This window comes from Scyliorhinus canicula, chromosome 1 (assembly GCF_902713615.1).
Source record: "Scyliorhinus canicula chromosome 1, sScyCan1.1, whole genome shotgun sequence".
Lineage (NCBI taxonomy): Eukaryota > Metazoa > Chordata > Chondrichthyes > Carcharhiniformes > Scyliorhinidae > Scyliorhinus > Scyliorhinus canicula.
The window spans coordinates 309,595,850-309,623,729 of NC_052146.1; the positions used below are offsets into that span (position 1 = coordinate 309,595,850).

General features: G+C 49.7%; 1 protein-coding gene across 1 annotated transcript in view; it reads right to left on the reverse strand.

The window, feature by feature from the left end:
- LOC119965474 (polymeric immunoglobulin receptor-like) overlaps positions 1–27,880 on the reverse strand; it is a 610,457-nt gene that overhangs the window by 11,462 nt on the left and 571,115 nt on the right. Inside the window, exons 2-3 of the mRNA XM_038796338.1 lie at positions 27,491–27,841; positions 20,599–20,943 (exon numbers count right to left, since the gene is read on the reverse strand). Of these exons, the coding sequence (XP_038652266.1) occupies positions 20,599–20,943; positions 27,491–27,827 (682 nt within the window). The 5' untranslated portion in view covers positions 27,828–27,841. The remainder of the gene's footprint in view (positions 1–20,598; positions 20,944–27,490; positions 27,842–27,880) is intronic.

A 27,880-nucleotide genomic window follows, 5' to 3' on the forward strand; every position in this document is an offset into this window, starting at 1 on the left:
GAGTGGTGTGTCTTGTGGGTTTCAGGAGTGTGTGTGTTGTGTGTTCCAGTGAGTGTGTGTTGTGTGTTCCAGTGAGTGTGTGTTGTGTGTTCCAGTGAGTGTGTGTTGTGTGTTCCAGTGAGTGTGTGTGTCTACATGTTTCACTGAGTGTGTGTCTGCGTGTTTCTGAGTGTGTGTGTCTGCGTGTTTCAGTGAGTGTGTGTGTCTGCGTGTTTCAGTGAGTGTGTGTGTCTGCGTGTTTTCAGTGAGTGTGTGTGTCTGCGTGTTCAGTGAGTGTATGTGTCTCATGTTTCACTGAGTGTGTGTCTGCGTGTTTCTGAGTGTGTGTGCCTGCGTGTTTTCAGTGAGTGTGTGTGTCTGAGTGTGTCAGTGAGTGTGTGTGTCTGCGTGTACAGGTCTATGTGAATGTGTGTGTCTGCGTGTTCGTGAGTGTGTGGGGTCTACATGTTTCACTGAGTGTGTGGTCTTGTTGTGTTCAGTGAGTGTGTGTGTCGTGTGTTTCAGTGAGTGTGTGTGTCTGCGTGTTTCAGTGAGAGTGTGTGTCTGCGTGTTCAGTGAGTGTGTGCGTCTGCGTGTTTCAGTGAGTGTGCGTCTGCGTGTTTCAGTGAGTGTGTGTCTGCGTGTTTCTGAGTGTGTGTGTCTGCGTGTTCAGTGAGTGTATGTTTCTATATGTTCTGTGAGTGGTGTGTGTCTACGTGTTTCAGTGAGTTTGTGTGTCTGCGTGTTTCTGAGTGTGTGTGTTTGCGGGTATGTTTCTGTATGTGAGTGTGTGTGTCTGCGTGTTTCAGCGAGTTTGTTTTTCTATGTGTTTCTGTGAGTGTCTGTTTCTGTGAGAGTGTATGTGCACCTATGTGTTTTTCTGTTAGACAATATGTGCGTGTATTTGTCAGTTGTGTGTATGTATGTGTGCGTGTGTGTATTTCTGGAAGAGTGTGTGTATGTGTTTCTGAAAGTGTGTGTGTCTGTCTGTCTTTCTGTGGGAACGTGTATGTATCTATGTGTTTTAAGAATGTGTGTGTATGTGTATTTTTGTGAGTGTGTTTTTTGTTATTTCTGTGTGCGAATGTGTTTCTGTGTGTGTGTGTTTTTATGAGTGAGTGTATCTATTTCTGAGTGTGTGTCAGTTTATGTGTTCTGTGAGAGTGTGTTTGTTTGTATATGTGTGTTTCTGTGAGTGAGAGTGTGTGTTTCTGAGTGTTTGTGTGTCTGTGAATGAGTGTGTGCGTTTCTGAGTGTTTGTGCATTTCTGAGTGTGTTTGTGTTTCTGAGTGTGTGAGTATTGAAATGAATGAAATGAAAATCGCTTATTGTCACAAGTAGGCTTCAATGAAGGCACTGTGAAAAGCCCCTAGTCGCCACATTCCGCCGCCTGTTCGGGGAGGCTGGTACGGGAATTGAACCGTACTGCTGGCCTGCCTTGGTCTGCTTTCAAAGCCAGTGACTTAGCCCAGTGTGCTAAACCAGCCCCAAGTTTCTGAGTGTTTGTGTGTGTTTCTGTGAGTGAGTGTGTCTGTGTTTCTGAGAGTGTGTGTATTTCTGAGTGTGTGTCCTGTTTCTGGGAATGAGTGTGTGTGTGTGTCTCTGAGTGTTTGTGTGTGTTTGAATGAGTGCGTCTGTGTTTCGGAGTGAATGTCTGTGTTTCTGAGTGAGTGTCTGTGTTTCTGAGTGAGTGTCTGTGTTTCTGAGTGTGTGTGTTTCTGAGTGTTTCTGCGTGTTTCTGTGAGTGAGTGTGTGTTTGTCAGAGTGTGTGTCTGTTTCTGGGAATGAGTGTGTGTGTGTGTCTCTGAGTGTTTGTGTGTGTTTGAATGAGTGCGTCTGTGTTTCGGAGTGAATGTCTGTGTTTCTGAGTGAGTGTCTGTGTTTCTGAGTGAGTGTCTGTGTTTCTGAGTGTGTGTGTTTCTGAGTGTTTCTGCGTGTTTCTGTGAGTGAGTGTGTGTATTTCAGAGTGTGTGTCTGTTTCTGGGAATGAGTGTGTGTGTGTGACTCTGAGTGTTTGTGTGTGTTTGAGTGAGTGTGTCTGTGTTTGTGAGTGTGTGTCTGTTTCTAGGAATGAGTGTGTGTGTGTTTCTGAGTGTTTGTACGGCAGTCTGTGTATTTCATAGATGTCATAGAATTTGCAGTGCAGAAGGAGGCCATTCGGTCCATCGAGTCTGCACCGGCTCTTGGAAAGAGCACCCTACCCAAGGTCAACACCTCCACCTTATCCCCATAACCCAGTAACCCCACCCAATACTAAGGGCACCTTTGGACACTAAGGGCAATTTAGCACGGCCAATCCACCTAACCTGCACATGTTTGGACTGTGGGAGGAAACCGGAGCACCCGGAGGAAACCCACGCACACACGGGGAGGATGCAGACTCCACACAGACAGTGACCCAAGCTGGAATCGAACCTGGAACCCTGGAGCTGTGAAGCAATTGTGCTATCCACAAGGCTACCCTGCTGTGAGCGTATATGATTGGATTGGATTGGATTTGTTTATTGTTACGTGTACCGAGGTACAGTGAAAAGTATTGTACTGTGAGCAGCTCAACAGCTCATTTAGTACATGGTGTTCTTGAAAATACAGAAAAATGTGTCATTTGAAACATGGAAGTCTGGCAATATCTGGTTTGAGAGGGTACAGGGAAAGATCCCACAAAAGGTTAATAGCAGCTGCAAAGAGCTGGGTTATAAAATGCAGATTCTTGCTCACAAGCAGGTTTCGCAGACACACAGGTTTCATGTGGTAAGCTAAAACAATGGCTCACACCTTCATGGAATGTAACTATCTCAGGAAGCATCTGGAAAAGCATGGATGAGAGTTTCAATTGCATTAAGTGACGAATGTTTAAAACAGGCAAGTCTTTCAAGTCATAACCAAGTTAAATTTTAGCATACAGCTAAAAGCAAAGTTTCACACCTTCATTGAAATAAACTCTCTTAGTAAACAGCTGGAAAGGATGGAAGATGCCCAGTCGAATTTGGTGTCAATTCTAAAGTGTAAAATTCTATGAACATCAAGACAATTAAAAGAAAATTGGAGACGACCTGTCTACGAAAAACATAATTTAAGTCAAAATCAAAGGCAAAGTTATGAGCTGGGGACAATTGGAAAATTAAACGATTCGAAATCACAGAAATAAAAGTTAACTATTGAAACCAAAGCATTGTTTAATCAGATCTGAGAGGAGACGATATGCCCAAAATGAATAATTAGTTGTAGTAAAATGTTTACATCAAAGATACTTTTAAACTATCAAAGTGAAACAAGCTCATTTACAATAAAGTCGTTAAAACTTAATAACTCTCAGAAAGAGAATATAAACCCAGGGAGCAGCAGCAACAAGGACAGAGGACAGAGGACAGGGCAGAGGAAACCAGCAACAGGAGAGAAGGGGAGGAGAACTCAGAGAGAGAGAGAGAGCTCGGTCATGGGAAAGACAAGGCAAGCAGCCGAGTTTAAGCAGTTATACATCTAAGGAAGACTAGAATTTAAACAAGAGCCAGAGCCAGCTCTCACAGCTCGGTACATGGGAAGGACAGGACACAGCAACTGAGTTCACCAGCGAATACAACTCAAGAAGACCAGATTTTAAGAAGATCGATTGTCAAGGTGGGCCTGAAGGTCTGTACAACCAACAAGCAGCATCCAGAAGCAAGATCTTTTTACCTTTCTGTAAAGAAAGTGTTTGCAGCTTTTAAAAGAAAGAATATAATAATAAAATAACTTAACTTAACCTGAAAAAGTGGTTATTAGCTTACTTCACTTCCTTAATAACGCAGGACCCAGGACATCAATGCTATTAAGGGGTAAGTAGGTAAAATTCTTCGGTGAAGGTATGGGTTATACCGGGGGATAACTTGAAAAGATAGTTTGACCTGAATAGCACCCACAGAAGCCTGCATCGGAGTCAGGGAGTGAGAATCCCTGTTCACCATTTAGAATATCGACCTTTTTTTGGTATAGGGGGAATTCTAAGAATAGTGGTGAGTTTTAACTTCAATGGGAAGAAAGGGGAATAAAAGAAAATACATAATAGGGCAACACAAGGTATACAATGTAACTACATAAGCACTGGCATCGGATGAAGCATACAGGGGTGTAGTGTTAATGAGGTCAGTCCATAAGAGGGTCATTCAGGAGTCTGGTAACAGCGAGGAATGTGTTGTGCACGTGTTTTCTCTGTAGTGTGTGTTCCTGTGAGGGAGTGTGGATGTGTGTTTCTGTCAGTGGGTATGTCTGTTTCTGTGAGTGGGTATGTCTGTGTATATGTATGTGTGCTTCTGTGAGTGAGTGTGTCTGTGTTTCTCAGTGCATGTGCGGCGCTATGTATTTCTGTGAGCGTATGTGCACGTGTTTTTCTCTGTAGTGTGTGTTTCTATGGATGAGTGTGTATGTGTGTTTCTGTGAGTGAGAGTGTATGTGTGTGTCTAAGTGTGTGTGAGTGTTTCTGTGAGCGTGTGTGTTTCTGTGAGAGTGTGTCCATGTTTATTTGTGTGAGTGGGCGCTTTTATGTTTTCAGATTTTCGGCGGGAGCAGTGTCCAGGGGCCTATCAGGAAGGTAAGTTTACCTTTAAAAATGTACCTTAGAGCTGCAGGAAGTCGGCCGTGGGGATTTCTGGGAGGATTTGTTAGTGCCTGCATATAAATTGGGCGGTTGCTAAACCCGAGACAATACACTTGTAGTGTCCCCCACCCTTCCACCTCCTGTAACCTAAGGGGTTGAGGGAATATCCTTTCTTTTTCTTGTTTTATCTAGAGGGGATGGCAGGGAAGGCAGTACAATGCTCCTCCTGCAGAATGTTTGAGCTGAGGGACGCCGTCAGTGTCCCTGCTGATTCCACCTGTGGGAAGTGCACCTATCTCCAGCTCCTCAGAAACCATGTTAGGGAATTGGAGCTGGAGCTGGATGAACTTCAGATCATTCGGGAGGCAGAGGTGGTCATAGACAGAAGCTTCAGGGATGTAGTTACTCCGAAGAATAAAGATAGATGGGTGACGGTGAGAGGGGCTGGGAGGAAGCAGTCAGTACAGGGATCCCCTGTGGTCGTTCCCTTAGTAACAAGTATACCGCTTTGGATACTGTTGGGGGGGGGACGACTTACCAGGGGTAAGCCATGGGGTACAGGTCTCTGGCACAGAGTCTGTCCCTGTTGCTCAGAAGGGAAGCGGGGGGGGGGGGGTGAGGAGTAGAGCATTAGTCATTGGAGACTCCATAGTTAGGGGGATAGATAGGAGATTCTGTGGGAACGAGAGAGACTCGCGGTTGGTGTGTTGCCTCCCAGGTGCCAGAGTCCGTGATGTCTCGGTCGTGTTTTCGGGATCCTTAAAGGGGAGGGGGAGCAGCCCCAAGTCGTGGTCCACATAGGCACCAACAACATAGGTAGGAAAAGGGATAAGGATGTAAGGCAGGAATTCAGGGAGTTAGGGTGGAAACTTAGATCTAGGACAAATAGAGTTATTATCTCTGGGTTGTTACCCGTGCCTGCTAGCGAGACGAGGAATAGGGAGAGAGAGCAGTTGAACACGTGGCTACAGGGATGGTGCAGGAGGGAGGGTTTCAGATTCCTGGATAATTGGGATCATTCTGGGGTAGGTGGGACCTCTACAAACGGGATGGTCTACACCTGCACCAGAAGGGTACCAATATCCTGGGTGGGAAAGTTGCTAATGCTCTTAGGGAGGGTTTAAACTAGTTCAGCAGGGGGTTGGGAACCTGAATTGTAGATCCATTATACAGGAGGTTGAGAGTAGTGAGTTCATGAGTAAGGTTTCAAAGTTGCAGGAGTGTACTGCAGGCAGGAAGGTGGTTTAAAGTGCGTCTTCTTCAATGCCAGGAGCATCCGGAATAAGGTGGGTGAACTTGCAGCATGGGTTGGTAACTGGGACTTCGATGTTGTGGCCATTTCGGAGACATGGATAGAGCAGGGACAGGAATGGTTGTTGTAGGTGCCGGGGTTTAGATATTTCAGTAAGCTCAGGGAAGGTGGTAAGAGAGGGGAGGGGTGGCATTGTTAGTCAAGGACAGTATTACGGTGGCAGAAAGTAAGTTTGATGAGGACTCGTCTACTGAGGTAGTATGGGCTGAGGTGAGAAACAGGAAAGGAGAGGTCACCCCGTTAGGGATTTTCTTTAGGCCTCCAAAAAGTTCCAGATATGTAGAGGAAAGGATTGCAAAGCTGATTCTGGATAGGAGCGAAAGTAACAGGGTAGTTGTTATGGGGGACTTTAACTTTCCAAATATTGACTGGAACACTATAGTTCGAGTACTTTAGATGGTTCTGTTTTTGTCCGATGTGTGCAGGAGTGTTTCCTGACACAGTATGTAGATAGGCCAACGAGAGGCGAGGCCATATTGGATTTGGTACTGGGTAATGAACCGGGACAGGTGTTAGATTTGGAGGTAGGTGAGCACTTTGGTGATAGTGACCATAATTCGATTACGTTTACTTTAGTGATGGAAAGGGATAGGTATATACCACAGGGCAAGAGTTATAGCTGGGGGAAAGGCAATTATGATGCGATGAGGCAAGACTTAGGATGCATGGGATGGGGAGGGAAACTGCAGGGGATGGGCACAATGGAAATGTGGAGCTTGTTCAAGGAACAGCTACTGCGTGTCCTTGATAAGTATGTACCTGTCAGGCAGGGAGGAAGTGGTCGAGCGAGGGAACCGTGGTTTACTAAAGTAGTTGAAACACTTGTCAAGAGGAAGAAGGAGGCTTATGTAAAGATGAGACGTGAAGGTGACGTGAAGGTTCAGTTTGGGCGCTCGAGAGTTACAAGTTAGCTAGGAAGGACCTAAAGAGAGAGTTAAGAAGAGCCAGGAGGGGACATGAGATGTCTTTGGCAGGTAGGATCAAGGATAACCCTAAAGCTTTCTATAGATATGTCAGGAATAAAAGAATGACCAGGGTAAGAGTAGGGCCAGTCAAGGACAGTAGTGGGAAGTTATGCGTGGAGTCCGAGGAGATAGGAGAGGTGCTAAATGAATATTTTGCGTCAGTATTCACACAGGAAAAAGACAATGGGCGCGATTCTCCGCAAATCCGGCGTGCCGTGACGGCTCGGAGCTCCGTCCCGGGACCCGATTGTCCCCCCCGGGCGGGGCTAGTATCGGGGCCGGGGGAATCACGAACTCCGTCCGCCAAGAGTCACGGCGGCTGACGCGCACGATGACGTCATCACGCAGATGCGTCAAACCCGCGCATGCGCGGGCCGTCATGCCCATCAGCCGCCCCGCGGACTGATCCTGCGGGGCGGCGGAACAACAAATAGTGCGCGGGTATCGGACCCGCTGCCCGCGATCGGTACCCACCGATCGCAGGCCCATGCCAGCCTTGGCACGGCTGTGGTGCGGCCGTGCCAATCGGTGCCATGGTTGTCCGGGACGGGCACTTTGCGCCCGTTTTCACGAACGCTGAAAGCAGCGGTGATCGCGGCCGTGAAAACGGGCGTAAACTCCGCGGTATTCGGCCCATCGGCCTGCGGAGAATCGCCGCTCGCCATAAAAAACGGCGAGCAGCGATTCGTGTCGGGGGCGGCCGGAGTGGGGGGGGGGGGGGGGGGGAATAGCGGGAGGCCATGAAAATTGTCGGTAAGGCCTTCCCGCTATTCTCCGACCTATCGTGGGCAGCGGAGAATTGCGCCCAATGTCGTCGAGGAGAATACTGAGATACAGGCTACTAGACTAGAAGGGCTTGAGGTTCATAAGGAGGAGGTGATAGCGATTCTGGAAAAGTGAAAATAGATAAGTTCCCTGGGCCGGATGGGATTTATCCTAGGATTCTCTGGGAAGCTAGGGAGGAGATTGCTGAGCCTTTGGCTTTGATCTTTAAGTCATCTTTGTCTTCAGGAATAGTGCCAGAAGACGGGAGGATTGCAAATGTTGTCCCCTTGTTCAAGAAGAGGAAAGAGACAGCCCCGGTAACTATAGACCAGTGAGCCTTACTTCAGTTGTGGGCAAAGTCTTGGAAAGTTTTATAAGAGATAGGATGTATAATCATCTGGAAAGGAATAATTTGATTAGAGATAGTCAACACGGTTTTGTGGAGGGTAGGTCATGCCTCACAAACCTTTTTGAGGTCTTTGAGAAGGTAACCAAACAGGTGGACGAGGGTAAAGCAGCTGATGTGGTGCATATGGATTTCAGTAAAGCATTTGATAAGGTTTCTCACGGTAGGCTATTGCAGAAAAGACGGAGGCATGGGATGCAGGGTGATTTAGCAGTTTGGATCAGAAATTGGCTAGCTGATAGAAGACAAAGGGTGGTGGTTGATGGGAAATCTTCAGACTGGAGTCCAGTTACTAGTGGTGTACCACAAGGATCTGTTTTGGGGCCACTGCTTTTTGTCATTTTTATAAATGACCTGGAGGAGGGCGTAGAAGGATGGGTGAGTAAATTTGCAGATGACACTAAAGTCGGTGGAGTTGTGGACAGTGCAGAAGGATGTTACAAGTTACAGAGGGACATAGATAAGCTGCAGAGCTGGACTGAGAAGTGGCAAATGGAGTTTAATGCAGGAAAGTGTGAGGTGATTCATTTTGGAAGGAATAACAGGAAGACAGAGTATTGGGCTTATGGTAAGATTCTTGGTAGTGTGGATGAGCAGAGATATCTCGGTGACAATGTACATAGATCCCTGAAAGTTGCCACCCAGGTTGAGAGGGTTGTTAAGAAGGGGTACAGTGTGTTAGCTTTTATTGGTAGAGGGATTGAGTTTCGGAGCAATGATTTCATGTTGCAGCTGTACAAAACTTTGGTGCGGCCGCATTTGGAGTATTGCGTGCAATTCTGGTCGCCGCATTATAGGAAGGATGTGGAAGCATTGGAAAGGGGGCAGAGGAGTTTTATCAGGATGTTGCCTGGTATGGAGAGAAGGTCTTATGAGGGAAGGCTGAGGGACGTGAGGCTGTTTTCGTTAGAGAGAAGAAGGCTGAGAGGTGACTTAATTGAGGCATACAAGATGATCAGAGGATTAGATAGGGTGGACAGTGAGAGCCTTTTTCCTCGGATGGTGATGTCTAACACGAGGGGACATAGCTTTAAATTGAGGGGAGATAGATATAGTACAGATGTCAGGGGTAGGTTCTTTACTCAGAGAGTAGTAAGGGCGCGGAATGCCCTGCCTGCAACAGTAATGGACTCGCCATCACTAAACGCATTCAAATGGTCATTGGATAGACATATGGATAATAAGGGAATAGTGTAGATGGGCTTTAGAGTGGTTCACAGGTCGGCGCAACATCGAGGGCTGAAGGGCCAGTACTGCACTGTAATGATTCTATGTTCTATGTTCTATGTGTGTTTGTCTGTGAGGGTGTATGTGTATGTGCGTTTCTCCTGAGTGTGTATGTGTTTCTCTGAGTGCGCGTGTGTATGAGTGTGTGTTTTTGTGAGTGTGTATCTATTTCTGTGAATGTGTCAACGTGTTTCTCTGAGTATGTCCTTGTCTGTGTGTAAATGTATGTGTGTTTCTGTCAGTGAGTGTGTGTGTTTTGAGTGTGTGTGCATGCGCTATGTATTTCTCTGAGTGTATGTGCACGTGTTCTTCTCTGTAGTGTGTGTTTCTGTGACTATGAGTGTGTGTGTGCGTATGTGTGTATTTCTGAGTGAGTATGTATGTGTGTTTCTGTGAGTGTGTGTGTTTGTCTGCGAGAGTGTGTGTGTGTTTGTGAGAGTGTGTGTGTACATGTGTTTGGCTCTGTGAGTGTATGTGTGTGTTTCTGAGTGTGTACATGTGTTTCTGTGCGTGTGTGTGTTTGTCTGTAAGAGTGTGTGTGTGTTTGTGAGAGTGTGTGTACGTGTATTTGGCTGTGTAAGTCTGTGTATGTTTCTGAGTCTGTGTCCATGTGTGTTTCTGTGAGTGTGTGTGTCTGTGAGAGTGTGTGTGTGTTTGTGAGAGTGTGTATGAGTGTTTGCCTGTGAGAGTGTGTGTGTAAGTGTGTTTTCTCTGTGAGAGTGTGTGTGTGTTTGTGAGCGTGTCTGCGTGTGTCTCTGAGCGTGTGTATGCGTGCTTGTCTGTGAGAATGTGTGTGTAAGTGTGTTTGTCTGTGAGGGTGTGTGTGTGTGTGTTTCTCTGTGAGAGTGTGTGTTTGTCAGTGTGTGTATAAGTGTGTTTGTCTGTGAGAGTGTGTTTGTCTGTAAGTATGTGTAAGTGCGTTTGACTGTGAGAGTGTGTGTATAAATGTGTTTGTCTGTCAGAATGTGTGTGTTTCTGAGTGTGCGTGAGAGAGTGTGTGTGTGTGTTTGTCTCAGTGTGTGTCCATGTGTGTATTTGTGAATGTTTGTGTCGAATGATCAACATGAAACCATTGTTGATCATTTTGAAAATCCATCTGGTTCACTTATTAGGGAAGGAAATCTGCCACCTTTACCCGGCCTGACCTACATGTGACTCCAGACCCACAGCAATCTGGTTGACTCTGAAATGGCCGAGCGAGGCACTAAGTCCCAGGGTAACTATAGACGGGGAATAAATGCTGCACCCAGCCAGTGACACCAACATCCCATGGAAGAATATATTTAAAAACATTCCAAGCAGCGTTGCTGTTTTGGGTCCATTTTGAGTGAATATTTCACCGTTTATACAGGAAGTGACAGAAATCAGCTGCTTTTCCCAAATCCATGATAAGTCTCACAGAAACATACCTTTAAGATCACAGTATATGGACAGAGTCCGAGGCTGGCTTGTCTAACAGAAAATAGAGAGGTTTTAGTAAGCGGAATCTAGTCACACGTGTACAATGAAATATTGTTTGAAATATTTTAATATCCTGAAATTAGAATTTCTTACCATGTACGTAGTGTTGGAATCTCCCAGCTGACCTCCAGAACACTGCAATAAATGGGAATCAAGCGTGTAAAATATTTATATTAGTTGAAGAATTTGCTGGCATGACTGCGCCAACTTCAGCTATTACCTCAGTAATTTACACATTTTGCTTAAACCATTCTTCAAAACATAGTCAGTGTAATGATATGCATAGTATAGGGAGTGTAAAGGGTTAACAAGATGATGTTCATGTATCTCAACACTAGATGGCACCACAGTGTAGTCATATAAATATAATGTGGCTCCTGGGATTCTGGGAGAAGGTGTTAGTGAAAGGTTGAGATTGGGTGTTCATTGTGTGAGAGAGAGATTAGACAACGTAGTTAGATATTCTAAATTTCTGTCGCAAATATTAAATACTGTTATTTTCTTAGCTATCCCTTAGAAAGGAGCGCAAATCATTTGAAGTAGTGGAAATAAACTAGCTTTGTTTGTAATACATATTTTGATGTTCTTTGTCAGCATTACGAATTTTAACCATCTTGAGAGACGCACAGGGAACATCACAGTCAGAGCAAATCAATCAAAGTTTATGTTGAAAAACACAAGTTAAAGGAAAATCCTGACCTTGATAAAACACAGTCCTGTCACTGGGAACATGTCAAAACGCAGCTGAGAAAGAAGGGTGCTCGCATCTGCAGATAAATCCCAGTCAGCAGAGAGCGTGAGGAACAGTCTGGGAGCAGATTTCACTTTCCCAGTCTGTGACCCAGACCACAACAGGAAACGTCAATCATTTCAAATGTGTCAGAACTGTGGATGTGACGGATTAGATTGGAGACCTTTGCAAACTACCCCATACAGGTGAAGAAATTCAACACATTGTGAGACATAGGGTTCGGGGACTTTTGTTTTTAATGAACCCATTTGTCAAAACCTTCACAGGTTATGTTTCCTGAAACCAAAAAGTCTCGTTACTGTAATCTCCAAACTGAATCAGGCGTTGCAGCAATCTGGGTGGGAGCAACATGTGGATGGAGTCCAGGTTCTATCAGAGTGCTTCTCAGCAAAGTTGTGAAGACTGGTTTTATGAAGTGAAATGATTGGAAATAAACACCCACATAGCAACCAATAAAATGTGGAGTTAGAAACACAGGATTGGGAAATGGGACTGCTGTTTGCCTGGCTGAAACATCCATTATTCCCAGAACTCCAGAGGGACGCCCACTCCTCTGCTTCTGTCCTCTTACGCCGCCAAATGTTAATAACTCCACCACTGGGGACTTTGCCTCAATGGATGAGGTTGAAGTCTACAATTCCCTCCCTACACCTCTCTACATCTTGACCTATCTCTCTGTTTTAAGATGCTGTGTAAAACCTACGCTTGTTGACCAAGGTCATGGTCACCGGGAGAATATCTCCTTATGTGGTGCAGTGTCAGATATTTTCTGATCAAACTCTTACTGAAGCTCTTTGTGTTGTTCACCATGTCAAAGGCGCTATATAAATGAAAGTCATTGTTTTAATTGTTTGACAGATATCACAGCAGCCTTCAGTCCTGCTTCTCCAAAGTACAGCTCCCTCCCTCCTCTCAACCCACTGAACTGCACACATTCCAATTCTCCACAGAAACACAATAAAATCATTGTGAAAATAACTGGGAAAAGTGGGGCCAGAGAGATGTCTCTTTGTGGATACAGAAATGGCAGAAAATGGATTTTTTGCAGCAAGATTGAATTTTCTGTGCCTGCGTGACCTCACAATATTGCTGGTGGACAATTTCACAGGTTAAGAGTGTCTTGGGTCCCGACCCCAGCCACACACATCCGTTGATGTCAAATAAGGCCCAGAGGAAATTTTTATTTCCTGTCTCCCAGTGTTTTTGAAACGTTGGTCGGTGTTTGATAGAATTCTAAAACCCAGCAAGTGAGACAGCTTGTGAACCTGGAGGGAAACCTGGTGAGGAGCCAGGGACATTCTGACAGGTAAGTATCAAATAGTTTGAATGTTTCAGGTGTTCTTGTTCAGTGCTGTATTACAGGGTAGATGTGTTTTTACTCAAGTGATTGAACATAGGAGTCTGATCTGCAAAGAGAAGTTCACTATTACATTGAACAACATATTATTAGTATTGCGATGCTTTAGAGTACTTTGATCATTTGGAAAAATGCTAGGCTGCATTAAAATCTGAAGAAAATGCTGTTTGTGATCTCAGGTGTCATGATATGAAGTTATTTAAATGTCCAGAGCTCTTTTGAATTGAAAAAAAAAACTTTCAAGTTTCCTTTGGATTGTCCTATTTTTTCTAAATATCCATTTTAAAGATGTGGTTCCTGAGGAAGCCCCTTATGGATACTGGAGTGTGGCTCTGGTGGCTACATATGAGAATATAGGTAGAGATATGGGGATATAAATGACATGGACGGGGCAGGTAGGGTGTGGAAGATGACGAGGGGGGCGATGGGGTCAGGATAAGATGGTATAAAATCATTCTTGGAGAGCTGGCCTGAGATCCCAGTGAACTGACACTGGCTTTCTAACCAGCCTGAGATCCCAGTGAACTGACACTGGCTTTCTAACCAGCCTGAGATCCCAGTGAACTGACACTGGCTTTCTAACCAGCCTGAGATCCCAGTGAACTGACACTGGCTTTCTAACCAGCCTGAGATCCCAGTGAACTGACACTGGCTTTCTAACCAGCCTGAGATCCCAGTGAACTGACACTGGCTTTCTAACCAGCCTGAGATCCCAGTGAACTGACACTGGCTTTCTAACCAGCCTGAGATCCCAGTGAACTGACACTGGCTTTCTAACCAGCCTGAGATCCCAGTGAACTGACACTGGCTTTCTAACCAGCCTGAGATCCCAGTGAACTGACACTGGCTTTCTAACCAGCCTGAGATCCCAGTGAACTGACACTGGCTTTCTAACCAGCCTGAGATCCCAGTGAACTGACACTGGCTTTCTAACCAGCCTGAGATCCCAGTGAACTGACACTGGCTTTCTAACCAGCCTGAGATCCCAGTGAACTGACACTGGCTTTCTAACCAGCCTGAGATCCCAGTGAACTGACACTGGCTTTCTAACCAGCTGGCATCAGCAGCTGCCCTGGGTCTCAGCAAACCTGGACCTCACCAACAGCACCTCCACAAGGTGAAATTCTGCTTCTCTGGGCAGAGGTGAGGGGCTCAGGTATCCAAAGGCAGGAATTGGCCTGGATCACGTTGCCCATCCCAACACGGAAACCCAGTCGATGGTGTCAGAAAACTCAAACCCACCCTCAGATCCTTCACATGAAAGAAAGTAACATCCTCAAAAGTCAACTGAACTCACCTGAGTGGGTCCAACATTCTCATAAACTGCAGCCGTGTTCTGACCATCAGCTGCTCCCGGGGCTGCTGGGAAATAAATTATAAAATCGCACCGACATCAGCCACAATATTCATCACATTTATCAGCTGGCAACAACATTTCTGTCCTTACCAATTTCTCTCCTTTTATAATGGGGTGAGGGACTCACTGACATAGTGATGAGTCATTGCTGAGGCCCAGCTTATTCTCTGGTGATAAGGTTTCAAATTGCACCATGACTTCTGGTGGGACTTAAATTGAAGTTTTCAATTAAAACATACTTTGGAATGTAAAGCTAGTCTCCTCAATGGCAGCCTTGAAACCACCTGTGACTGTTGTAAAATCCATCTGATTCTCTGATGTCCTTTAGGGAAGGAAGTCTGCCGTCCTTACCTGGTCTGGCCGACATCTGACTGCAGTGTGGTGAATGTAGGAATTTCAGACATGTTATATTGTGGGTTTTTGGTGAAATAAGGGTTCAAATCCGAAGTTAGTGTGTGTGACTGCTGCAGTCATGTTTTTTTAAAATCCTGGTTTTGGAGCAATGGGTGCAATTAAAGCATTGTAAAAAGCTTGGGCTAATGGAGTTTTGTTTGGATTAGGGGGATTCCCTGTGGAGTTAATTAGATTTTATACTGGTAAAATAATGTCATTTCTGGGAGGAGCCAAGATATCACGCATTTTGCAGAACAGCAGAGTTTAGTTGAGTTTTGGATGGAGATGTGAGCAGGTGCCAAGCATCTCAGTTCAGTTTAAAGATTTATGTCTGTGGCTAGATGAGCAGTTTCTTTCCAAGCAGTTCAGAAGAGTGTAATCAGAAGGTGAGCTGAAACAAGCTGAAATAGCTTCTGAAGAAATACAGCCAGACTTTCTGCATGGTTCTGACAGGGTTCAGATCTTTTCTGCAAAGGATCTCTCTTCTTCAAATAACGTCTCTGTAAAGCAGGTATTCCCGAGGGCTAACTGTATTTAACAGTGGATTGAGAGCTGAGATGGGATTTTTAATTGTTTGAGTGGGAACAAAGTTAGCAGTTGAGGATTACTGTAGTCACTCTATTGATTAGCATTGTTTAAGGGGTGATTGAAAGCTATTTCCTGGTGTGATGTAAAAGTTAATTTAGTACTGTTAGTAATAAAGTTTGTTTAATATACCATATCCCTATTTTTCCCCAAATCACCCCTGGTGTGAGGTGTCATTTCCTCACAATTTTACCAAATTAAGATAAAATATTGGTGTTTCTGTCCGTATCTCATCCACTGTTTTTGTCTGGTCCGGGATTGTAACACCAGATCCTCAGCAATGGGGTTGACTGTTAAATGCTCGCAAGGGAAATTAGGGATTGGCAATGAATGCTGCTCTTGCCAACAATGCCCACATCCCATAAACAAACAAACAAAACTATCCACAATAATCAAGAGAAACGGAATTATTCTGTCAAACTTACGGGATTGTTTTTTCCGAAACAGTGTGAATCCAGTGAGTAAACTAATTCCAGTAAATCCCGAAAGAGCTCCCAGAATGATCCAGACAAGCTCCATCTTCCCAGCGGCATCCATGTCTGTGAAAGGAAATCACATGTTTACGGTTAAAGGACGGGATTCGATTCTCGTCAGTCGGTGACATTTGAAATGGTAAAGTAGAGAAATGAAAGCAGGTGGAATTCAGACCGAGCAGATATTTGTATCTGCTGGGCACCTGGAATAACAATGTGAGTTCAAAAACAGATCAATTTGATTTATTGATAATGTGGCAGGCCAATCTTATATCACACACTGACCATTCTGGCCATTCTGGCTGTCTTGGCAACAGTGCAGCAAAGTTCCACAGATAGAAAGAAAACCACCAACAGTTACCCAGTGGGTTCTGTTCTGTATCCTCCTCCGTCCACACCAACATTACACTGTAGGGGAATGACTTTTGGATAGGTGGTGTGCATTGTGTGACCGACATCACTAATGTGACCAGGCGATCCGTGTAAACAAGATGAAGTTTGTTTCTAAACACGGAGGAGTTGAAATGAGGAAACGCAGAGCAATGGGGACTGAGATGAAGATAAAGTTCTCTATATTGGAAGAGGAAATGTCAATGACACATCAGTTAGGAAGATGGAGTTTGTCTAAAAGATTGTGATTGCAAAATTAACAAGGAAGAATGTAGAGATTTTAGATTAATGGAACACCCTCCAAAGAGAATTAACCCATTCAAAAAAGTGACTGAAATGTGAGTGGGATTGGGACGAAAGTTCAGAGTAATTGCGTTGATTCAGGTCATTGCCAATGTTGGGTGCGATAGGCAGCGTGCCAGGCTGAAAGGGAGCTGATGTGATAGGTTTTGTGGTTAGTTTCATTTCCTCGAGTTACTGACTGGGGTGAACTCTCCTCCTCTTCCTTAAGCTACTGTCATGGGGCCTCCTGCATCTCCCAGAGAGAGCGGACAGGGACTTGGTTTAAAGTCTCGTCTGAACATCCTCTGATAGAATTGTTCCGAATTATCAATCATTTTGGTGAAGCAAATTGAGACAAACTATTCTGAATTGTGATATTCATTCTTCAACACAACAAAGAAAAGATTATCGGGCCTTTATCACATTATTATTTAGGGAGCTTGCTGTGCACAAATTGGTCAATACATTTGCTACATTTAAATAAGCCCCAAGCTTTACAAAGGGTTTAATTGGTTGTAAAGCACATTGGGACAACTGGTCAGTTGTGCGGGTTAGGTGGATTGGCCATGATAAATTGCCCTAAGTGTTCAAAACACACACTTAGTGTTGGGTGGGGTTACTGGGTTATGGGGATGGGGTGGAGGTGTTGACCTCGGTTAGGGTGCTCTTTCCAAGAGCCAGTGCAGACTCGATGGGCTGAATGGCCTCCTACTGCACTGTAAATTCTATGAAAAGGGGGAGCGGTGGGAGTGTGGGCTGGGGGGGGGGGGGGCGTGAGATACCTTACTGGTTGGGGGGAGGGGGAGTGTAAAATTCTTGCTTATAAAAATGTGGATCTTTCTTTGTAATTTCATTCCAATGGAAAGAGCCCGGTTCTCTGGTATCATGCTTTACCAAAAGTCTCAGCAGTAAGCAGACCGGTGGCGATTTTGGAGTTTTTAAATTTAATCCTCAAAGATTTATTGAGAAGAAAAGAAAATTTAAACATACACAATTACAATTACATAGTTAAAATTGATTTCACAATATGTTGCCCCAAAAGACTCCCTAATTGATCACACTCATAAATAAAATTCTTCCAGGCAACACTCCATAATATATGTTTAAACATCAATGCAGTTAATATTAACCAAGGCATAACTGCTGTAACTTTACTAAAAGTACCCCACATGATCTCTCAAACCACGTTTCACTCAAATGTGGAAATCCAAGAACTTCAGACACTGCTTTTCACAGTCCAATACATTTCCAGACTGACTGGATGGTTGATTCAAACATCACCTACTCCCAGCCCAGAGCTGTTTCCAAGGGATCTTCCCCCAACAGCCAATCCCCAACCAGTTCAACAGCTCTCCTCACATATCCCTTTCCCTTTCATCTTCAATTCCAGTCTTTTCAGCATTCCTTTGAACGTAACTTTTGCAAAATGTCAAAATCTTTCCTGTCTTTACCATTGCCCCAACACCAGCTTCAGTGAGCCAGTGCAGCCTCCTTGAGCCTGAGGAAGAGAATGTTTGAAGTTTTTGAAGAGAGTCTTTAAAGCCAGCACCAAGCCCATGGTCTACGCCGCAGCAGTGATACGCAGTGATAGGGGCTGGTTTAGCACAGGGCTAAATAGCTGGCTTGTAAAGCAGACACGCAGACAAGAAGCGTGGGTTCAATTCCCGTACCAGCCTCCCTGAACAGGCGCTGGAATGTGGCGACTAGGGGCTTTTCACAGCCCATTTGAAGCCTATTTGTGACAAAAAGCAATTTTCATTTCATTTCATTTTCTCATTTCATACCCACCCTCCTGTGTGACTCAGAGATGTGGACTATATACGGCAGGCACATCATTTTATGATCACGTCACAGATGGTCAAATTTGAGTGCTGGATGCAGGAAATAGGAAATTTGGATGTTGAATCCTCAGTTTAATAAATAGTTTCTTGGTTTCAGGTTGAATCCTGACTGGTGGAGGTGGAGGAAAACAGGAAGGGGCGTTTGTTCCCAGTAACCGGAAATGTGGGACACAGTGACCTCATATATCATTGAATTATCTGATGGGGGGGGGGGTCAATCTGTGAGTTGCTCCCCCCACCGTGAGAAAATTCTGGCCGATTAAGTTGATGAGTCACCGTGAACAATAGGCACTGTTCACTCTAACTCACTCTGTATGGACATTGTGGGCAATTCCCTTTGTCAGAGCAGAGCAGCAGGAGTAGGCCATTCAGCCCCTCCAGCCCTCTGCATTATTCAACTGGGCCATGGCTGAGTGTTGACCTCAGCACCATTTTCCTTCACTATCCCCATAACCCTCAATATCATTGGCAGTTAGAAATCCATCGATCAGTATGTCCTGCACTAGATTATGTGCTCGAGTCTGTGAAGTTGGATAATGTAACTTGTCCTTACTCATTACAGTGAGCTGGGTTCCACTCCAATCGATATCTCCCCTCACTTCACAATAGTAGACGGCAGTGTCACTGGGCTGAATGTTGCTGATTGTCAGAATGAAGCTGTTATTGGACGTGTCTCGAGAAGGCTGGAAACGCTGGGAGAAGCCAGGACTCCATCGTGTGTTGTTCATTATCTCATGTGTTAAAATCCATTCGATGTAACCTGGTTGTTGTCGGTACCAATGAACATCAGTGTGTGTTACAGCGGCGTTCTGCAGGATGCACTGTAACCGTGCACTCTGACCCTGTCTGATAGGTTCTGTGACAGGAGACTGGATAACCACTGGGGCAGCTGCACCTTTGGAGAAACAATATTCAGAACTTAAAAGAGTATCTGCATTTACAAAGTAGCTCTGGTAGTTAATCATAGAATCGTTGGTGCCTCACGGCACCGAGGTCCCAGGTTCGATCCCAGCTTTGGGTCACTGTCTGTATGGAGTTTGCACATTCTCCCCATGTTTGCGTGGGTTTCACCCCCACAACCCAAAGATGTGCAGCGTAGGTGGATTGGCCATGTCAAATTGGCCCTTAATTGGAAAAAATGAATGGGGTACTCAAAATTGTTAAAAAAACCACAGAATCACTGCATAGAACATAGAACATTGCAGTGCAGTACAGGCCCTTCGGCCCACGATGTTACGCCGTCCTGTGAAACCCTTCTAAAGTCCCTCTACACTATTCCCTTATCGTCCATATGCCTATCCAATGACCATTTGAATGTGTTTAGTGTTGGCGAGTCCACTACTGTTGCAGGCAGGGCATTCCACGCCCTTACTACTCTCTGAGTAAAGAATCTACCTCTGACATCTGTCCTATATCTATCTCCCCTCAATTTAAAGCTATGTCCCCTCGTGCTGGACATCACCATCCGAGGAAAAAGGCTCTCGATGTCCACCCTATCTAATCCTCTGATCATCTTGTATGCCTCAATTAAGTCACCTCTTAACCTTCTTCTCTCTAACGAAAACAGCCTCAAGTCCCTCAGCCTTTCCTCATATGATCTTCCCTCCATACCAGGCAACATTCTTGTAAATCTGCTCTGTACCCTTTCCAAAGCTTCCACGTCCTTCCTATAATGTGGCGACCAGAACTGCACACAATACTCCAAATGCGGCCGCACCAGAGTTTTCTACAACTGCAACATGACCTCATGGCTCCGAAACTCAATCCCTCTACCAATAAAAACTAACACACTGTACGCCTTCTTAACAACCCTCTCAACCTGGGTGGCAACTTTCATTCAGCCCATCCAGTGTGCACCGACCCTCTGAAAGAGCACCCTTCCTAGGACACTTCGCTACCGTCAAACAAAATCCTTAAATTGGCAGCAATACCCATTTGAAGGCCGCATTCCACCACCAGTATCAGGAGGGGGACTCTGCATGTGGATAAAAACTAACCCACTTTGTGTTTCTAATGGTGTCCTGGGGGAGTTCCTCATTGTCAAGTAGTGGTTGCCATGACATCAGGAAGAGGGTGGGGTGCCTGTGAAGAGCTACCACCATGTCCAGGTTGCTAACCCCTCTTCCCACAATCTCAACCTATGACCCCAAACCCCCCCACAATCACCTTTGACGTGAGTCCCTCAGCCTGAGTTTGTTGTGGGCCCTGGTTTGACTGGTGTTTGCAATGTGCAGCTGCCTGTCTCAGCCACCATGGTCATGTGGAAGGCCCATTGCTGACTATGTATGTGCCTGATCCTTCACAAAGGAAGCAACACGAGCCTCTCCCTGGATCTCAGGCCAGCGAGTGAGAGACACCATCACCTGTATCAAGGAGCCTGCTTTGTGTCCCAAAAAGTGTTAAAATTTCTCAGACTTCTCAGAACGACAAGATAGAACACGTGGTGTGAAGTTTAATGAGAATCATGGAAACTGTACTTACTGGTTACATTCAGCTGTGATCCATTCCCACTGATATCTCCCCACACGGAGCAGTAATAGACGGCAGTGTCACTGGGCTGCACGTTGCTGATTGTCAGGATGAAGGTTTTATTGGCCGTGTCTCGGGAAGGATGGAAACGCTCAGTGAAACCTGGACTCCGTTGTGTGTTGTTCTTTATATCATGTGTTAAAACCCTCTCCATATCTTTCCCTGGCAGCTCCCGGTCCCAGTGAACATCGGTGTGTGTCACTGCGGCGTTCCGCATGGTGCACTGTAACCGTGCAGTCTGACCCTCTGTGACACGTTCCAGACTCGGGGACTGGATAAGGACTGGAGCATTCGCACCTTTAAGAGAAAAATATCAACAAGTTATTAACAGGTGCTAAGGTTACAGTCTGGGCTGATTCTCCGTTTCCCCAGCCGCGTGTTTCTCGGTGGCGCGCTGTTCCCAGCCGTGTGTTTCTCGGTGGGCGCGCTGTTCCCAGCCGCGTGTTTCTTGGTGGCGCTGTTCCCAGCCGCGTGTTTCTTGGTGGCGCTGTTCCCAGCCGTGTGTTTCTCGGTGGGCGCGCTGTTCCCAGCCGCGTGTTTCTCGGTGGGCGCGCTGTTCCCAGCCGCGTGTTTCTTGGTGGCGCTGTTCCCAGCCGTGTGTTTCTCGGTGGGCGCGCTGTTCCCAGCCGCGTGTTTCTTGGTGGCGCTGTTCCCAGCCGCGTGTTTCTCGGTGGCGCTGTTCACAGCCGCGTGTTTCTCGGTGGGCGCGCTGTTCCCAGCCGCGTGTTTCTCGGTGGCGCTGTTCCCAGCCGTGTGTTTCTCGGTGGGCGCGCTGTTCCCAGCCGCGTGTTTCTCGGTGGGCGCGCTGTTCCCAGCCGCGTGTTTCTCGGTGGGCGCGCTGTTCCCAGCCACGTGTTTCTCGGTGGCGCTGTTCCCAGCCGCGTGTTTCTCGGTGGGCGCGCTGTTCCCAGCTGTGTGTTTCCCGGTGGGCGCGCTGTTCCCAGCCACGTGTTTCTCGGTGGGCGTGCTGTTCCCAGCCGTGTGTTTCTCGGTGGGTGCGCTGTTCCCAGCCGTGTGTTTCTCGGTGGCGCTGTTCCCAGCCACGTGTTTCTCGGTGGCGCTGTTCCCAGCCGCGTGTTTCTCGGTGGGCGCGCTGTTCCCAGCCGTGTGTTTCTCGGTGGGCGCGCTGTTCCCAGCCGCGTGTTTCCCGGTGGGCGCGCTGTTCCCAGCCGTGTGTTTCCCGGTGGGCGCGCTGTTCCCAGCCGTGTGTTTCCCGGTGGGCGCGCTGTTCCCAGCCGCGTGTTTCTCGCTGACGCGCTGTTCCCAGCCGCGTGTTTCTCGCTGACGCGCTGTTCCCAGCCGTGTGTTTCTCGGTGGGCGCGCTGTTCCCAGCCGTGTGTTTCTCGGTGGGCGCGCTGTTCCCAGCCGTGTGTTTCTCGGTGGGCGCGCTGTTCCCAGCGTGTGTGTCTCGGTGGACGCGCTGTTCCCAGCCGCGTGTTTCTCGGTGGGCGCGCTGTTCCCAGCCGCGTGTTTCTCGGTGGCGCTGTTCCCAGCCGCGTGTTTCTCGCTGATGCGCTGTTCCCAGCCGCGTGTTTCTCGGTGGCCCTGTTCCCAGCCGTGTGTTTCTTGGTGGGCGCGCTGTTCCCAGCCGTGTGTTTCTCGGTGGGCGCGCTGTTCCCAGCCGTGTGTTTCTCGCTGATGCGCTGTTCCCAGCCGCGTGTTTCTCGGTGGCCCTGTTCCCAGCCGTGTGTTTCTTGGTGGGCGCGCTGTTCCCAGCCGTGTGTTTCTCGGTGGGCGCGCTGTTCCCAGCCGTGTGTTTCTCGCTGACGCGCTGTTCCCAGCCGCGTGTTTCTCGGTGGGCGCGCTGTTCCCAGCCGCGTGTTTCTCGGTGGCGCTGTTCCCAGCCGTGTGTTTCTCGGTGGGCGCGCTGTTCCCAGCCGTGTGTTTCTCGGTGGCGCTGTTCCCAGCGTGTGTGTCTCGGTGGGCGCGCTGTTCCCAGCCGCGTGTTTCTCGGTGGCGCTGTTCCCAGCCGCGTGTTTCTTGGTGGGCGCGCTGTTCCCAGCCGCGTGTTTCTCGGTGGGCGCGCTGTTCCCAGCCGCGTGTTTCTTGGTGGGCGCGCTGTTCCCAGCCGCGTGTTTCTCGGTGGGCGCTGTTCCCAGCCGTGTGTTTCTCGGTGGGCGCGCTATTCCCAGCCGCGTGTTTCTTGGTGGCGCTGTTCCCAGCCGTGTGTTTCTCGGTGGCGCTGTTCCCAGCCGTGTGTTTCTCGGTGGCGCTGTTCCCAGCCGTGTGTTTCTCGGTGGCGCTGTTCCCAGCCGTGTGTTTCTCGGTGGCGCTGTTCCCAGCCGTGTGTTTCTCGGTGGGTGCGCTGTTCCCAGCCGCGTGTTTCACGGTGGGCGCGCTGTTCCCAGCCGTGTGTTTCTCGGTGGGCGCGCTGTTCCCAGCCGTGTGTTTCTCGCTGACGCGCTGTTCCCAGCTGTGTGTTTCTCGGTGGGTGCGCTGTTCCCAGCCGCGTGTTTCTCGGTGGGCGCGCTGTTCCCAGCCGTGTGTATCTCGGTGGGCGCGCTGTTCCCAGCCGTGTGTTTCTCGGTGGCGCTGTTCCCAGCCGTGTGTATCTCGGTGGGCGCGCTGTTCCCAGCCGCGTGTTTCTCGGTGGGCGCGCTGTTCCCAGCCGTGTGTTTCTCGGTGGGTGCGCTGTTCCCAGCCGCGTGTTTCTCGGTGGGCGCGCTGTTCCCAGCCGTGTGTTTCTCGGTGGGCGCGCTGTTCCCAGCCGTGTGTTTCTCGGTGGGTGCGCTGTTCCCAGCCGCGTGTTTCTCGGTGGGTGCGCTGTTCCCAGCCGTGTGTTTCTTGGTGGGCGCGCTGTTCCCAGCCGCGTGTTTCTCGGTGGGTGCGCTGTTCCCAGCCGTGTGTTTCTTGGTGGGCGCGCTGGTCCCAGCCGTGTGTTTCTCGGTGGGCGCGCTGTTCCCAGCCGCGTGTTTCTCGGTGGGTGCGCTGTTCCCAGCCGTGTGTTTCTTGGTGGGCGCGCTGGTCCCAGCCGTGTGTTTCTCGGTGGCGCTGTTCCCAGCCGTGTGTTTCTCGGTGGGCGCGCTGGTCCCAGCCGTGTGTTTCTCGGTGGCGCTGTTCCCAGCCGTGTGTTTCTCGGTGGGCGCGCTGGTCCCAGCCGTGTGTTTCTCGGTGGCGCTGTTCCCAGCCGTGTGTTTCTCGGTGGCGCTGTTCCCAGCCGTGTGTTTCTCGGTGGCGCTGTTCCCAGCCGTGTGTTTCTCGGTGGCGCGCTGTTCCCAGCGTGTGTGTCTCGGTGGGCGCGCTGTTCCCAGCCGCGTGTTTCTCGGTGGCGCGCTGTTCCCAGCCGTGTGTTTCTCGGTGGGCGCGCTGTTCCCAGCCGTGTGTTTCTCGGTGGGCGCGCTGTTCCCAGCCGTGTGTTTCTCGGTGGGTGCGCTGTTCCCAGCCGTGTGTTTCTCGGTGGCGCTGTTCCCAGCCGTGTGTTTCTCGGTGGCGCTGTTCCCAGCCGCGTGTTTCTCGGTGGCGCGCTGTTCCCAGCCGTGTGTTTCTCGGTGGGCGCGCTGTTCCCAGCCGTGTGTTTCTCGGTGGCGCTGTTCCCAGCCGCGTGTTTCTCGGTGGCGCGCTGTTCCCAGCCGTGTGTTTCTCGGTGGGCGCGCTGTTCCCAGCCGAGTGTTTCTCGGTGGGCGCGCTGTTCCCAGCCGAGTGTTTCTCGGTGGCGCTGTTCCCAGCCGTGTGTTTTTCGGTGGGCGCGCTGTTCCCAGCCGCGTGTTTCTCGGTGGCGCGCTGTTCCCAGCCGTGTGTTTCTCGGTGGGCGCGCTGTTCCCAGCCGTGTGTTTCTCGGTGGGCGCGCTGTTCCCAGCCGCGTGTTTCTCGGTGGGTGCGCTGTTCCCAGCCGTGTGTTTCTCGGTGGCGCTGTTCCCAGCCGTGTGTTTCTCGGTGGCGCTGTTCCCAGCCGCGTGTTTCTCGGTGGCGCGCTGTTCCCAGCCGTGTGTTTCTCGGTGGGCGCGCTGTTCCCAGCCGTGTGTTTCTCGGTGGCGCTGTTCCCAGCCGCGTGTTTCTCGGTGGCGCGCTGTTCCCAGCCGTGTGTTTCTCGGTGGGCGCGCTGTTCCCAGCCGAGTGTTTCTCGGTGGGCGCGCTGTTCCCAGCCGAGTGTTTCTCGGTGGCGCTGTTCCCAGCCGTGTGTTTTTCGGTGGGCGCGCTGTTCCCAGCCGTGTGTTTCTCGGGCGCGCTGTTCCCAGCCGTGTGTTTCTCGGTGGGCGCGCTGTTCCCAGCCGCGTGTTTCTCGGTGGGCGCGCTGTTCCCAGCCGCGTGTTTCTCGGTGGGCGCGCTGTTCCCAGCCGTGTGTTTCTCGGTGGGCGCGCTGTTCCCAGCCGCGTGTTTCTCGGTGGGCGCGCTGTTCCCAGCCGCGTGTTTCTCGGTGGGCGCGCTGTTCCCAGCCGCGTGTTTCTCGGTGGGTGCGCTGTTCCCAGCCGTGTGTTTCTTGGTGGGCGCGCTGTTCCCAGCCGTGTGTTTCTCGGTGGGCGCGCTGTTCCCAGCCGTGTGTTTCTCGGTGGCGCTGTTCCCAGCCGTGTGTTTCTCGGTGGGTGCGCTGTTCCCAGCCGTGTGTTTCTCGGGTGCGCTGTTCCCAGCCGCGTGTTTCTCGCTGGCGCGCTGTTCCCAGCCGCGTGTTTCTCGCTGACGCGCTGTTCCCAGCCGCGTGTTTCTCGGTGGCGCTGTTCCCAGCCGCGTGTTTCTCGGTGGGGGCGCTGGTCCCAGCCGTGTGTTTCTTGGTGGGCGCGCTGTTCCCAGCCGCGTGTTTCTCGCTGGCGCGCTGTTCCCAGCCGCGTGTTTCTCGCTGACGCGCTGTTCCCAGCCACGTGTTTCTCGGTGGCGCTGTTCCCAGCCGCGTGTTTCTCGCTGGCGCGCTGTTCCCAGCCGCGTGTTTCTCGCTGACGCGCTGTTCCCAGCCGCGTGTTTCTCGGTGGCGCTGTTCCCAGCCGCGTGTTTCTCGGTGGGCGCGCTGTTCCCAGCCGCGTGTTTCTCGGTGGGCGCGCTGTTCCCAGCCGCGTGTTTCTCGGTGGCGCTGTTCCCAGCCGTGTGTTTCTCGGTGGCGCTGTTCCCAGCCGCGTGTTTCTCGGTGGCGCTGTTCCCAGCCGCGTGTTTCTCGGTGGCGCTGTTCCCAGCCGCGTGTTTCTCGGTGGCGCTGTTCCCAGCCGCGTGTTTCTCGGTGGCGCTGTTCCCAGCCGCGTGTTTCTCGGTGGCGCTGTTCCCAGCCGTGTGTTTCTCGGTGGGCGCGCTGTTCCCAGCCGCGTGTTTCTCGGTGGCGCTGTTCCCAGCCGCGTGTTTCTCGGTGGCGCTGTTCCCAGCCGCGTGTTTCTCGGTGGCGCTGTTCCCAGCCGTGTGTTTCTCGGGCGCGCTGTTCCCAGCCGCGTGTTTCTCGGTGGGCGCGCTGTTCCCAGCCGTGTGTTTCTCGGTGGGCGCGCTGTTCCCAGCCGTGTGTTTCTCGGTGGGCGCGCTGTTCCCAGCCGCGTGTTTCTCGGGCGCGCTGTTCCCAGCCGCGTGTTTCTCGGTGGGCGCTGTTCCCAGCCGCGTGTTTCTCGGTGGCGCTGTTCCCAGCCGCGTGTTTCTCGGTGGCGCTGTTCCCAGCCGCGTGTTTCTCGGTGGCGCTGTTCCCAGCCGTGTGTTTCTCGGTGGCGCTGTTCCCAGCCGCGTGTTTCTCGGTGGCGCTGTTCCCAGCCGTGTGTTTCTCGGGCGCGCTGTTCCCAGCCGCGTGTTTCTCGGTGGGCGTGCTGTTCCCAGCCGTGTGTTTCTCGGTGACGCGCTGTTCCCAGCCGCGTGTTTCTCGGTGGCGCTGTTCCCAGCCGCGTGTTTCTCGGTGGCGCTGTTCCCAGCCGCGTGTTTCTCGGTGGCGCTGTTCCCAGCCGTGTGTTTCTCGGTGGGCGCGCTATTCCCAGCCGCGTGTTTCTCGGTGGCGCTGTTCCCAGCCGCGTGGTGGCGCTGCCGGCGGGAATCACAACGGCCAGAGAATTCCAGCCTTTATTTCTGCTTTTTGTAGAACTGCCACCCTCCGAGCTGAGACTCCGGGCTCCTCGATCACAGGGTCAGACCCATTATTGACCTGTCAATCCCTTCATGGTGACAGAATCCAATGGAGCTTCCCAACAGAAATGATGTGGGGGTGTGGCTGCTTGTCCAGCCACCCACTGAGTTCCCATCACCTCCACTAGATTCCAGCCATTGTCCTGGCCGTACAGGACTGAAGCCGGAGTTACTGTGTTCCTCACTCACATTCACAGTGTGGGGGAACTATTCTGTGACCCTTGCCCTATTAGCTGAAGGAGTTGCTCAATTCAAGAACAAACCTTTGTTTCTTCAGTCCACATTCCAGCAATTCTCATTGATAATTGGAAAGTGAGCATTGACCTGCTCAATAGTTTCATAAATAATTGTCTGCTTGGATTCTCTTGGGATTCTGCGCTCCCGGCCGCTGAGATCGGGAATCCCGCTGGGATCGTCGCCGGGCGACAGACCTGTTCCCATTCTTTACTCCCCCCCCCCCCCCCACCCGCCGGCCAGACTGTGCTACCCACCCCCCACCCACCCGCCGGCCAGACTGTGCTACCTACCCCCCACCCCACCCCCCCCGACACCGCCAGCCGGACTGTGCTACCCCCCCCCCCCCCCCCACCCCCACCACCCCCTGCAACCTGAAACCTTCTTCCTCACTAATAACCACCCGGTCAATCTTTGTGTCTTTCACAAACTTACTGATCCTCTCCCCACATTCTCATCTGTATCAAACTTCAGCAACATCTCTCTCTTTTCATCAAGGTTCAAGTTCTGTATGACCAAGTCACTGATTTAAAACTCAGTCTTTGTGTAATAACATTATTTGGAATAAAAGCTTTGCAACATCGACATTACTCACTGGTTACATTCAGCCGGGTTCCATTCCCAAAGATTGTCCCCCAAATCCCACAGATATAGACAGCGGAGTCACCGAGCTTCACATCGCTGACTGTCAGAATGTAGCTGTTACCGGCAACATCTCTGGACGGCTGAAACCGATCAGACAGACCTCTCACCCGGTAAACACGGCCATCTACATAATGACTCAATATCGATTCCTTACTTTCTGGGTAGTACCAACCTACATCGTATTTATCCACAGTGTGATCTACATGCTCGCTCTGTAAGTCACACAGAAACTTCACTGTTTCACCCTCAGGCACTTTCACAACTTGAGGCGATTGGATAAGAACCATCCCTGTCACATGACCTGTGAACAGAAAATAACTGGAGATCAGAACTGATCAGA